This window comes from Ceratotherium simum, chromosome 19, assembly GCF_057802395.1.
Source record: "Ceratotherium simum simum isolate JZ-2026a chromosome 19, ASM5780239v1, whole genome shotgun sequence".
In the NCBI taxonomy this organism is placed as follows: Eukaryota; Metazoa; Chordata; class Mammalia; order Perissodactyla; family Rhinocerotidae; genus Ceratotherium; species Ceratotherium simum.
The window spans coordinates 57363364-57377913 of NC_141918.1; the positions used below are offsets into that span (position 1 = coordinate 57363364).

At 35.6% G+C, this 14550-nt stretch overlaps 1 protein-coding gene across 5 annotated transcripts in view; it reads right to left on the bottom strand.

The window, feature by feature from the left end:
• The window catches only part of REPS1 (RALBP1 associated Eps domain containing 1), a 78742-nt gene that overhangs the window by 13749 nt on the left and 50443 nt on the right, over positions 1-14550 (bottom strand). For 2 of the 5 annotated variants that reach the window (XM_004422367.3, XM_014781271.2), the window contains exons 9-11: positions 10099-10220; positions 6472-6552; positions 1096-1183 (exon numbers count right to left, since the gene is read on the bottom strand). In XM_004422367.3, the coding sequence (XP_004422424.1) occupies positions 1096-1183; positions 6472-6552; positions 10099-10220 (291 nt within the window). The remainder of the gene's footprint in view (positions 1-1095; positions 1184-6471; positions 6553-10098; positions 10221-14550) is intronic. The other 3 variants (XM_014781272.2, XM_004422368.3, XM_087444194.1) reach the window with 2 other exon arrangements.

Here is a 14550-nt window from a genome sequence, read left to right on the forward strand (position 1 = left end):
GTAGTAGGTAAACCCATGAGATATTAGACAAAATATTTTTAATAAAAGCAAATATAAACCTCTTTATATAGAATTTGTTTTCTGCCATAATAGAAGATATTTTATAATAAAAAAGCCAATTTTATCCATGTAGGGCAATTACTTAAACAAAACACCAGACAAATGGTTGTAAAATAAGTAATTTATGATGTTGACATATGGAAAATATCTCTCTCTCGGAGAAACCCTAACTAAAACATTTAATCTAAAATAAGGAGAAACTTCAAGAGTTCAAGCAAAACATATAATTTCAAAGCCAAAATTTATTTTAACATACACCTCTTCAGTTAAAACTTGAACATACTTTAAATGTAAATTCACAATAGTGATCATAAAAACATAAGTCACATTTTCCAAATGTCCTTATTTAAAAACTTTGTTTTTTGTTTTCTTTTTGCTAAGGAAGATTCGCCCTGAGCTAACACCTGTGCCAATCTTCCTCTGTTTTGTATGTGGGTCACTGCCACAGCATGGCTTGATGAGTGGTGTAGGTCCACGCCTGGGAACCGAACCCGGCTGCCGAAGCGGAGCATGCCAAACTTAACCACTAGGCCACAGGGCTGGCCCCAAAAACTTTATAATTTATTATTTTTTTTTATTTTTATTTTTTTAAAGATTTTATTTATTTATTTATTTTCCCCCCAAAGCTCCAGTGGATAGTTGTATGTCATAGCTGCACATCCTTCTAGTTGCTGTATGTGGGATGCGGCCTCAGCATGGCTGGAGAAGCGGTGTGTTGGTGCACGCCCGGGATCTGAACCCGGGCCGCCAGCATCGGAGAGTGCGCACTTAACCTCTAAGCCACAGGGCCGGCCCTAAAAACTTTATAATTTAAATTTAATAATTTTCTTTTTAAAGTTGTAACATAAATTAAAATATATATGCAAGCACACATATATATGTATAATTATAGAAATGTATGTTAAAAATATGTTAAAAAATAAGTATGTTAAAAAATAAGCAATTAGGAAAGAAATCTGAACCCTGACAGAATAATTACTTGTGTATTTTAGTTTGATGCTAATCTAAAACACAACTCAGCAAAAGCTTCCTTACCACTGCCAGCTCTTTTAAGTTCCATTTCCTGCATGTGAATTTTGCTTGGAGTCATACGAATGGGAACGGGATGAACAATAGCAGTATCCTAGAGACAAATGGGAGGAAACAGAATATGTATTAAATGCCAAGCAGACAGCATGAAATAATCAAAACTAACAACACTTTAAAAACTGGTAGACTTTCTCATTCACACTAAGGCAAGCATGAAAATTAATGTTTTAATTAAAACTTCTGAAATTATATTTAAATTGTAAAAAAAATTATACATGCCTAATAATCTGATTTATTTTTATAAAAGGTACATTTTAACTTTTGAGTGATGAAAGATATGAGTGAAAACAATGATCTTATAAAAACATAGTTGAAGACAATATTCAAAGGAAAGTATGAAATGATTGGATGAAATTATACAAATCTGAACCTTTGAGGCAAAAGTGAACTATTTCTTGAGAATCCCAAGATTCTCAAGACTGAACACATTTTCACTAAACTGCTCAAGAAAACATGATATTTTTCTTTTTCATGTATAAAACAAGGTTAACGAGATGCCTGTTACACTGTAACAGTAGGCCTTATACATACTCACGATAGATCAGTTCTATAGATAGGCTTAAAATTTAGCACAAAACTTCCACAAAGGAATCCATTTTCAGAGAGGAATAAGTGAGACTCCTAACACTCTAATACTTTTTCATGACTGTAACATATCTGATATTCCCAAACTTCACAAGTGGCAAGTATGGGGGGTAGGGAGAGGGACCTGGCAGGAGAGACTTTGGACAGCATGAAAAGAGCAAGGCAAGGAAGAGAGGAGGAGGACGAGGGCAGCCTCGCAGCAAGGGAAGGAAAGACAAGGTGCCCAGCACGCAGGTGGAGACCCCAGGGGAGGAACCAGGATGGGGTCAAGCATTTGGCTGAATAGAAATAGACCAGCTAAAAACCCTGCTAAGGGGTTCAGCTCCTTCCAGTTCATTTTCTGTATGTGCTGCTGCTAAAGACTGAACTTGAGATCCTTAAATTTCAAATATCTGGTAAAGAGTTTATAATTTAGTGTGAAGGATAATGACCTTTCAGTTTAAGTCAGACACTGTTTTGGTGACAGTGTGGAGTAACACCAAGCCCCTGTTGGAGAGAAGTAAGTTCCAGCACACCACTTCTTGTTTGATAGGTCTCCTTGCTTACTCTCATAATCTCTAAATTCAAACAATTTATAACAAATGAATTCTTTATTGTAATTATACTGATAAATCCATTCATAGTAATTTCATGCCCCCACATCAGTGAGATTCTGGACAGAGTTCATGTATTATCCAATCAACCTGAACCAACATTTCTCCACAACTCTAAAATTACAGTTATAAAGATGAACACTATGATGGGTAAAAGTTTAGATTTCTCACATAATAATGGGTTACTCGCAGGAAAATATTTATAACAATACACTTCAGATGTTTGTTATGTTTATGGTTATAAAAATCATGGCTTTAGGAATAACTGTACTATTTTCTTAACTTGTAATTTTAACAGCAGAAATAACTGCTATGAGAATCAGAATTTAACATTATAAGGCAAGATCAAAGGAGAAAGAAATGATAGTTCATGAGACAATAAGTTCTTATTCCAAACCCAAATCAAACTAGGAAAACACAAGCAAGGAAAACTTAGATGCTTTAACTCATAATATTCATCTAATACACATAAATTCTGTGTATGAAACCACATTTATAAAGCTTTTAACAGTTGGAAATATTAAGTAGCCTTTACATATAAATGGAAGTCACAATGGTGCCAAGAAAAGAAAATATGAATGTTCTATTCACTCTCCAAATAATTTTCATAAGTTTCTGAACCAGCAAATCAATTTTCTACTGCATACTTTAGTCATACAACTACTGCTTGCTATGAGCCCGCAACAGCTTTAGTCCAGTGGATCCTGTTGCTAGCAAGACAAGGCATTTCCTTGAAGAGCTTTACATCAATGACCAGGCCTAACCTCAGACTAGCCTATCAGAATCTCTGTTTTTGACTGTGATGTGCAGCAGGATAGAGAGTTTTGTCTTTCAGCATTTCAATATCCAAATGGAAAACCATGAAAGCCTGTAAGCTTCTGAGTCCTGAGCCATAAGATGCCAAAGTAACACTTTCTCTGCCCCAAACTAGCATCCTCAAATTTAAAAATAGAGACTCAGTAAAAAGACGGATTGGCAGGCTCTGCCTACTTTCTTCTACATATTCAAATTGCCCAAAGCCTTTAGGAAACCCATTCCCAATCACTCATTGCATATTTGTAGCATATATTTGGGTACCTGATTTTATATAATTTAGCACTTATTGAATATTATGGTATGCTCATATATCTGTATTTTCTACTTGCCTAAATCCTACTATCCTCTCTGTCTGAATCCAGCCCTCCCTACGCTCTATTCCCGTGTCACTAACTTAGCTCAGGCGCTCATCATCTCACTCTCTCTAGATCCTATCAATCCTTCACATTGTTGCCTGAGTCATCTTCCCGGCTACCTCTTCCTCACCCCTTCTTATCATGGTACTTCTTGTTAGCCCCTCGTGTCTATGAGATTAAGTTCAGATCCTTGTCTAGCATACAAAGATCTTCCCAGTCTGGTTTCAACCACATTCTTTAGCCCCTATCATTCCCCTATACACATTTCTACCCTATACTCTCACCACACTGAACTGATCCTGCTCATGGTATTTCTCTCTGCTTGGAAGGCCCTTGTCCACTTCTGCCAATGCACAGTTTCTTTTAAAACTCAGCAGACAAACATAGCCTCTTTTGTGAAAACTTTCCCAAATATACCGGGCTGAGTTATACAATCCTCTGCCCACAATTTTGTTCACAGCTACATATGATAATTATCACAATCAGCTATATTACAACCATCAACTTGTAATAAGTAAGCTGTGGTCCACTTAAGACTAGAATTTTGTTTTTGACATCTTTGTATTCCTAGAGAATGCCACATGCACCTGGAACGGGCTCCACCAAACCAGGGGAGTTGTCTGGGCATAATCAGTGATCAAACTAACTCCCTCTTCACATCCTGAATTACTCAGAAGTTCTATAGCACTCAACAACAGGCATAAATTATGGCAAACATAGGGCACTACACTTCTCATCAGTCTAGAATTTCCCAGCAGGAGCAGATTCTACCAGAGGCTATTAACTGATAAGCAGTTCAACAAAAGTAATCACGTTTCTGGAAATGAGATATCAGAAACTCCATTTCAATGCAATTCTGGGAGCCTAATAATTAAGCATCTCAGTTTGCACGTGAGGTCACTGCACTGTGTGACAGCTGTCTCTAAGTGCTACAGAGCAGTTTGAAGCTTTCCATAGGCTTCCACTTTATTGACCAAATGCCTAAATATCAAATTTTAGGTTTTTAAAAATATTTCATTAACTATTTCCAACACTGTAAGGTATGTTAATTTCATATTAGAACTGCAGTGGTATTTTCTCCTACGTGATTCTCTTCTAATCTGATGTTATATATAAGCCTTGCAAAGGGTCATTTGGGACTGTGGCTACAGGCTGAGTCTGCAGATAGGCAGTATGTTGGGTAAGTATTAAATGAAGGTTAAGAAACTCAGACCCTCAGTGAGAGCAGGGTCTTCTCCTAATTGAAAGCTTAAAGTGAGATTACTAGTTGGAGAACAAAGTTTAGACTTGTTTGCCATCGTAAAAGAAAAAAGATATTTCTAGGTACCAGATGATCAATATTTACGACTGCCAACTTTATCAAATTTAGAGGTCTAAATTCAAGTTTAAAATGTCAATTACCCATTTTTAATTTTCCAAAAGCCTCCTGCCACACTAGAGATAACAAAAGAAAGTGTCAAGCCATATCATTAAACATTAGAGCTGGAATTCACAGTATGACTGATTAAGGGTTAGAGAATAAAATGGAATTTCTTAATTGTCACCTCAAACCTTCCTTCCCAATAAAGTACTTTAAATAGAATTAAATTGACTGTGTAAGTAGGGGATAAGAATATGGAGAAATGAAACTTAGAGTTAAAGTAAAACTTTCTTTTAGCTTACAGCAACTGTCACTGCCCAAGAGACCTTAATCATAGCTGCCACTATGCAGCAAAAATTCTAAGTGTTGCCTTTCAATTTCTCCTTCATTTCTCAGAGATTAAAACCAAAGATTAATGCCCTCAAAGTAACAAGAAAAGAGAAGCAAAAGGCACAGATGATCTACATATTAATTGGCTCTTGAATAACAGACTATAAAACAGACACTTAAAATACTTCCATACCTTATCTGTTTGATTTCAATATAACGCATCCTCTATATTTCAAATAGATATAAATTCTTCAAAATTATAACACACCAATGATCCATTAATTTAAATTGTTGAAGATATACTATTATTTTTAAAAACCACTTCTCCTAAGTCCACATTAAATAAGAGGCCATTTTTATATTTAATTAATAAAGGCTGTCTTTGATCAGAAACATCTAAAACGAATGCCTGTGTCACTTTCTCCGTCTTTCCACCCAACCCATTTTAAAAATCCTACCTTTACTCTCTTCTTCCCTTCCTACTCACTTCCTTTTCTTTTTGAAAGGCGCTTATTATTAGCATGTCCTTCTCTTTAAAAGAGAAAAAATGAAAAGGAAAAGCAGGAGTGAACAGTGAGAAGAATGATTAACAGCTAAGGTTTTGAAGTTTTCAAATAACTTGAGGGACAGGTGGGGCATATACAGAATTAATTCTATGGGGACAGAATTTATTTCTTAAACCAAGATGTGAACTTTGTAGCATTTTCAAAGCAACACTGCACCACAGGAAGACAAGACAGAAGCTCCTTTGCACAATGGGAATCTCTGACCAATGCCTCTGTATTGTTTTGCTGAAGTTGATTCTCTTTAACAGAACTCAACATACTACTTAAGTCAAAGCTGTACCATTTGGACTGTTAAAATAAAAGATCACATTGCATATTTACATACATAGTACATATTACATGATGTGTAAGCATACAAATAAAACAGTATTTACTAAATGTCACTACAGTGAAATAAGCAGTATATGTTTAATATAACATACACTTAATTAGCAAATGAAAACAAGGTCAACTAAATCAATTGTCACAAAATGCTTCTCTAGACACATGTACCAGATTTTTAAAACAGACAGTTTTCTCTCACCAAAATAACTAGAAGATACAAAGAATGGTAAAAAACGTTCTTTCCACCATTAAGCACACAAAAATTGAAAAGCCTGCCACCGTTTCCCTCTAAGCACTCCACCGAATCATGCATATCAGCTAAAAACCATAATGAATGGAAATTTGGGTTAATAAAATTAATTTCAAACAAGCAAGCTAAGTGATTGACTTACAGGATCAGCTGGTGCAATGTTAGAATCAAATTGGGTCAGAGTTTGTGAGCTTGAAGAGCGTTCACTAAATGTCTCCCACTGCTGAACAGACAGAGGAGAGACAAGTCAGCATGATGAGAAAGATGGAGTAAAAGACCACTGGAGAAGATTTAGCAAAGTAATTCAGAGGTTGCACTGCAAGTTGTATTTCACAGGCCTGACAAAATTCTGTAATTTCTATTTTTCCATAAACATTTTATACTTATCTAAGCGGGGTCATCTTAACGTAAGGTGAGCAGTGTCCCAATCAAACGTACAGTAACAATTTACTGCAATCTCCATGGAAGAGATTCAAAACCTTACAGAATTCAAACTCAAAACACAATACAGGAACAAAGTCTAAGTGGTAAGAATGGCAACAAAAATGTAAAGGGGTTTGTCTTGACTAGAGAAAGAATAACTAGAGAAGAAAATCCTTCTTTCAAAATTCAAATGTTAATATATTGATTGATGATGCTAACGAATCTTGAATACCAAAGTCTTTGTCAAAACAAAGCAAGTCAGTGTGACTTGCCAGTGCGACCCCTGAAAGATGATTCTATTATGTACGTGCACATATTTTATATATATGTATAGATATTTAATAAAATATAATTGACATAAAATGCAAGAATTCTGGAATTAATATGTTTGGGCTTATGTCAATCTGTAGCAAGTCAACCCCCGCCATCAGCACCACAAACAGGGCCATGCTGGACCACAAGACAGAACTGCCCGTCAGGCACCCAGCCCCACCCCATGCTGGAAACACCAGAGTGCGGCCACAATGAGAGCAAATCAAGCATCTGAGTGTGTGTTATACATAGAAGACGTATTTTGATACGAAATACTACTCTTCTAAAAGAGGTACACAAATTATCATACCTCTTAACATAGGTGGAGTGATATGTCAATATTAATTTTAGCAAATTCCATTTGCTTTGGAAATCTTAGTAATAAAATAGTATAGAACTTTTATATCAAAACTGTATTAAATTATCATTAAAATTTGATTCTTGAGAATTATCAGTTATATTCTGAAGAGGGAAAAACATCTACACATATACAATACATACACACGAATGTTTACACACAGACACACCTACCCCATTAACCAAAATCTTCTTTTTATAACTCAGTATGGAAAAGTATACATTGTTATGCTTCAAAGTTCGACTTACTATTCAAAATAGTGATACTTAATTTGAGAAGACGTAGAAATGAAATATTAGCAAATGAACACATTGATGAAAATTATCTACAAAAATCGCTAAAACAATCATTCAACAACTTTCCCTACAGATTAGTCTTGAAATCATGAAAATTAAGATATACTAAGAAATACTGATGCATTCAAAGTGTTTCCTGAATGAAGAAAACCCACAATAATTCACTTTCATCATGGTACATCACTTCACGGATGTGACTGACCAATATTTGTTAACATAATTAGTTTCTTCAATAATTACTGCTGCATAGGTACAAAAGGAATTTTTTAAAATCCTAATTATCTACCTGTGGAGAAAAGTTCAGATGTAGAAGACTTCTGCCAAATAGAAGGCATTTATCTATTTGGTGGCATTGAGTTTCACTTGCTTTCACCAGACTGCATGTAAGCTACCTGGAGAGCAGAGACACCTTATCTTCCTTATTCAGAACAGGGTTTAGGGGCAGCTCTGGAACCAGAACTGGAATCCTAGCTATGTTGCACAGCCTCAGGCAAGTTATGTAACCTCTCTGTGCTACAGTTTCACCATCTGTAACATGAGATTAAGGATCCCTACACCATAGGATTGCTATGAGGATGTAAAGAGTTTATACGTATACAAGCTTTTGAACAGAACTGGCACATCAAAAGCGCTCAATAAATGTTAGGGATTATTATTAATGTTATTATTATTAGTTATTATTATTAGTATTATCCCCTACCTACAGAGCCTCATCCATATTTGCAGGTGCTAGAATATTAGCGCTTTGTGGAAGAAAATTAAATTATACTTTAATTCCATATCCTAAGTAGATATTTTTAATATTATTAAAATGTCTCAAAACCAACGTTAGTTTTATTAACATTCTGATTTTTCCACATATAGTAAGAAAAAAAATAATTATGACATTCATGACCTTATTACCAAATACTACAAAATGAAACTTGTTAGGAACATTTAAAAAGGGAAAATGCAACTACTTAAATCAGAATTTGGAAGGGACTTCCATTCCTAGTCTTTAATGATCACACACAATTTTATTTAGAATGAAGATGGGCTTTAGAACTGAGACGCTTCAGAAAGAGTTGCTTTTATTTATGAACTGATATCAGTGGAATAAAAATATTCTTTTAATCTGATATTGCTTTTAAAAAACGACAGAAATGAACAAATGCAGCAAAAACAGTGGTTTCAAGAACACTGACCCTACTCTCTATAAAGCCTTTCTATCAGTAAATTCTTTCAAGGCTTAATTCCTCCTTCTGGAAAAACACTTACAGAAATGGTTTTACATCCGATGGTATGATGGACAGTATGATGCTATAATGTCTCAGACACAGGGATCTGTGATTATGTCAAAAAGCAGCAGCAAGTACTTTAAATCTGCCAGTTACTTCTCTATTTCTCAATTGTCCAAAATCATCTAGTGTCTCTTTAATCCAGTACTTTTATGGCTTTAAAAGACACAGAAAGCACAGAAGCTTAGAATTTTTTCCTGAAAGTCAATAAACTTTTATATTTGTAGCACTACTTACAAGTAATACAAAAAATTGTAAAAAAAAAAAAAAAAAAAAATGGAACTTGTTCACAAAGAAAACTGCTTTAACGGGCTACAGCCGTGGTTTTCAACTGGAGTTCTCCAGAGCACTGAGTTTTAACAGAGGGGCCTCCGGGGGCGCTTTGGGGAGGCAGGGCCTCAGGCCCTCTTTCCATATTCTAATCAGAGTGGTCCTCCTTTTATTGTTTTATATAATGGAGTTCCAAAGTAATGGGGGGGGGTGCGCCACACAATATATTTGTCTCAAATTCTGTTTTGCACGCTGTGCTTGGTCTTATATAACATATCCTTAACCACTGCATTTAATAGGGTTAAATCATCCCATTCTGTATTCAACAAAGCTAAATTATTATAAGTAGCTTGGGTTGTAGAAAATCCTTTTTTCAAGTGGAAAGCTGGATTAGTGACTTCTCATATCACTCCCAGTGCTAAGAATCCAAATATATTATCACATACCTTGCTTACAGGAATGAGAAGGTAGTGTGACACAGTGGGTCTGGCAGTTGACTGAAGGTCAAAGGACTTGTGTTCAAATCTTAGCTCTTGGCTATGACACATCTTGGCCAAGACATTCACCCTTTTGACTTAACTGCATGTGTCTGCCCCGTCTAATTCACAGGGTTTTAGTAGGAATAAGTGGTGGAAACCAAATAATAGTATATACATGAAAAAGTACTTTGAGAACCTCAGAGTCACATAATTACAAACATTTATCATAGTTATATTTGATGTGGTCTCAACTACGCACGCATGCTGAAAGAGCTATCTGCTGCAATTACTCTGCTTGGAACTTCTTACCTTAACAAAGTTAATGTTAATGAAAGAAAATGGAAGTTTGCTAACCTCACTGCTCTGATTCAGCTCAGGCCAAGTCTGATTTAGTGACGGCATCGATGGTGACTTGCTTGGAGGTGCTTCTGCAGGAGAGCCTGAATAACCTACCTCACCTGGTTGATCCCCAACGTCTGCAATTAAAAACAGAGAAATTCTCTATAAACAACATATTTTAGTTTAGGAATATTTACTTATAAAAAAACCTAACAGAAGATTTTAACAAGCAGTAATTTAAAACCTAAATTTCCTTTCCTCAGGTTCCCAAAATAAACATTTCAACATTCCTGCTACTTATTGTCTACCTGAAACCATAGCTTTTCATGAAAATAAAATCTAGTTGGGAATAAACAGAAAACAGAGTGTTGTACATAACAATGCAACAGGTTCAATCATTTTCTGGTAACAGGGACAGATCTGTACCGGTTCCCAAGGTGTATTTGACGGAATAGTAATCATTAATGTGCTTAAAAAATTAGGTTTTCTATTCAAATAAATTTGGGGATACTACAACGTCCTGTTGGAGCATCCCCATGCACATTTGTATATCAAAGACTTGTAATGTCTTAGAGCAAATAAACTTTATTTAAATCAGTTTTTCTCAAACACAAACATTTTTTATCAAATAAAATCCCTCAATATTCACTTGGAATATACTTTGGGAACTGCTGATTTATACTCATCCATTCACATTTTCTCTACAAGTCTCCCTTGTTACCAAAAAGTAGCATATATTTACAAGACAGAGAGCAAAAGGATAGGAAGAGTCCCAGACCTGGGCAAAAAGCAGTCAATAAACCACATACAGCAAACTTCTATCATTAGGCTTACTGGCACTTACAGACTTAACTGAGATAGCTACAAATCCATGACACAATTTCAGAGGGGTTTTTAGACAATTATGGGATAGCATACCCTACTTCTAATTAGTTAAGCCTTAATTTAAAATCTCTCTTAAATTATAATTTAAAAACAGAAGGAATTTCCATGGTAACTAAACACTCATTCCAATCTTCCCAAATTTTACATGGCTTTGACTATAATCCCAGTCTGAAAATCACATTAATTGCCAAATTAATGAGGAATACCTAATTTGTTTAGAACCCGATTCTAGTATCTGTCACCACCTCACTGTTTGACCATGGGCAAGTTGAATAAAACAGCACCTGGGTTTCTCCATCATAAAAAAAGGCATTTGCCATTAAACGTTAGTTAGCACTGTGCTTCAAATTTCTACACAGACAGCTATATAATAACTTTGTAACATATAGGTTTCAACCTTTCAATCTATTTATAAAAAAATCCTTCACATTTTAGTGCCTAACATAAGACTAATATACACTAGGCACTCAAATATTTACTGAATGAATTGCTTTTTGTGTTCTTCATTTAAATTCATTCTCCTTTACTGTTATTTTCTGAGAACCAAAATTAACTATTGATATTTTGAAAAATTTCTCTTCACCCTATTCTGTTACATGACTCTAAATATTCCCCCCTTTACTTACCCTGACATTATTTCTTTACAGTCATATCCCACTGCAATTTCTTTTTTTTTTTGTGAGGATGATCAGCCCTGAGCTAACATCCATGCTAATCCTCCTCTTTTTTTTTTTCCCCAATGCCCCAGTAGATAGTTGTATGCCATAGCTGCACATCCTTCTAGTTGCTGTATGTGGGATGCGGCCCCAGCATGGCTGGAGAAGTGGTGCGTGGGTGCGCGCCAGGGGTTCCGAACCCGGGCCACCAGCAGCAGATCGCGCACACCTAACCGCTAAGCCACCGGGCCGGCCCACGCTGCAAATTTTAATTCGTAGTCCAGCATCATATTTTGATAAATTTTTGTTTTCTAAGGTCAGGAATTGTTGCTATTTCTTAATCCTATCCCTTTTCAGTAAAAGTGTTAGAGTGATACAGAACCAGTGAGAGGCAGAAAGGCTTCAGATAAGGCTCGATGAAGACCTCGTAACTCAAAGCTCTTAGAGAAAAACGAATGAAAAAATTATTTATGGTAAATAGTAACAGCAAATTCCTTATGGGGATAGCTTGTGATTTTCAGTGCAAACAACACTTATGGACTTTTTTCTATAATAATAAGGGAAAGGAAGTTAAGGAAAGGAATAATGGCTATAAATATGACAGTTTACTGAAAGTGAAACTCTTTCAGGAGGATGGTGAATGAAGAAATGTCTTTAAGAGATTCCCCAAAGCAGATATGAAAGAAAAGAAAAATAAATACAATTAAAATAGTATTAACTATAGGATGATTAATTTTCAAAAGAACCTATTTAAAGTCAGACTATATTGCTTAAGTTTCAAATGTCATCTTAGGGCAAAGTAGGGCCCTGGTTTGCCTTTCTGGATCTCTGTTCTCATGATGTTTTCTACTCACAAATTTAGGGCCAAACTGCACTCCACTCCCCTCACAGCAGTTATGATTTGGGATAGATTCTGAGAACCTCTTTGAGTCCCTGGCACAAAGCTGCAGTGGGTCCGGCCTCTCGAGGCTGAGAACTGAAATGTTATTCACCCAAATAATTACACTTCATAATTATTCCAATACAGTAATTTTCCTGGAGTAGCAGTTCTAAAAGTGCGGACCACGGACTCCTGGGAGCCCCGAAGACCCTTTCACGGTGTCTGAAAAGTCAAAAAGATTTTTGTAATCATTTTTTTTTGTAATAATAATGCTTTTTTTCTGTGTTGGCATTTGCACTGATGGTCCAAAAGCAATGGTCGGTAAAATTGCTGGCTTATCAGCAAGAATCAAAGCAACGGCACCAAAATATACTAGTAGTCGTGGTCTTCTTCACCCCCACGCATTCCAGTTAAAATAAATAAATAAATACTCATGGCAATTTCACTGAAGAATGTTCACAGTTAAGCAGTAAAAATTATTTTTATTAAATATCAGTCCTGAAAACATATCTTTTTAATATTCTGTGTGGCAAAATGGGAAATATCTATAAAGTACTACTGCTCCATATCAAAGTACAATGGTTGTCTCAAGGAAAAGTACTGTGTGATTCAGCTGTCAACTAAACAGGCCACTTTTTCCATGGAACACCATTTTTCTTGAAAGACCAGCTGATAAACTGTAATTATTCAGACTTGAGCATTAGGAAGGCATTTTCTCAAAAATGCATTAAGTGAGCCTGTCACATCAAGGAAAATAATGGTCTTCTATTTGTTACTAATGAGAAAGTCCGAGCTTTCAAGCAAAAATTAGAATATTCGAAGATGTGTATCCATTTTCAGCCTCCCACTGGAACACTGTGTCAACCCTGCCTCCCTCCTGACGTCCATAAGCTAAAGAGCTTCCCAGTACTTAAAGACTTCTTTGATAAGATAGGTTGTAAAATTAATAAATATGCTTTTTGGATATTTTATAATCAAATGTCCCAACATTTGAAAGAACTGTATAACTCAACGAACTGACATTTTACAAATAATCGATACATTATGTTACAAAGATTCATTCAAAGTGCAAGACAGATCTATGGATTTTAATGTAACAGTACAAACAATTCATTAATATGGTTTCAGCTTTCACACTGCAATTAACCTTTAAGAAATGACCATTTCTTGATTTCTAGTATAGTACACCAAAGAATATCCATAATTATTTGAAAACAGTTCTTCCTTTTACTATGTGAGGCCAGATTTTCTTCAAGTACTAGAGATTGCCAATCTTTCTTCTACAAAGGGCCAGACAGTACAGTCACGCACCACATGACGACGCTTTGGTCAACAATGAACTACACATATGGCAGTGGTCTCATAAGGTTAGTACCGTATAGCCTACATGTGTAGTAGGCTATACAATCTAGGTTTGTGTAAGTACACGCTATGATGTTTGCACCAGGACGAAATAATCAGCTAATGATGCATGTCTCAGAATGTATTCCCATCATGAAGCGATGCATGACTGTAAATATTTTAGGCTTTGCAGGTTGGCTATATGGTCTGTTTCAACTATTTCACCCTGCTACTGCAGTGCAAAAGCAGCCACAGATAACTTGTAAAGGAATGAGTTTGGCTTGGGTTTCAAGAAAATTCTATTTATGGCTACTGAAATTTCAATTTCATATAATTTTCATGTGTCGTGAAATATTGTTCTTTTTTTCCCCAACGATTAAAAAGAAAAAAAAAAACACTCTTTGCTTGAGGGCCATCCAAAAACAGTCAGCAGACTGGATTTGGCCCTGAGGGCTCAGTTTGCAATCCCTGATAGACCCCAAACAAAATAACATATCCTACAGATGGAATGCAGAAGCAAATATGAGAATTGAGCTATCTTCTATTAAACCAGATATTAAAGAGATTTGCAAAAATGTAAAACAATACCACTCTTTACATAATTTTTTTTATTTTGGAGAATGCAGTTATTTTCCTAAAAAATCTACACTAATATGTAAGGGGTTATTATTGTTATCGTAAAATAAAGCAATAAATTTATCAGTT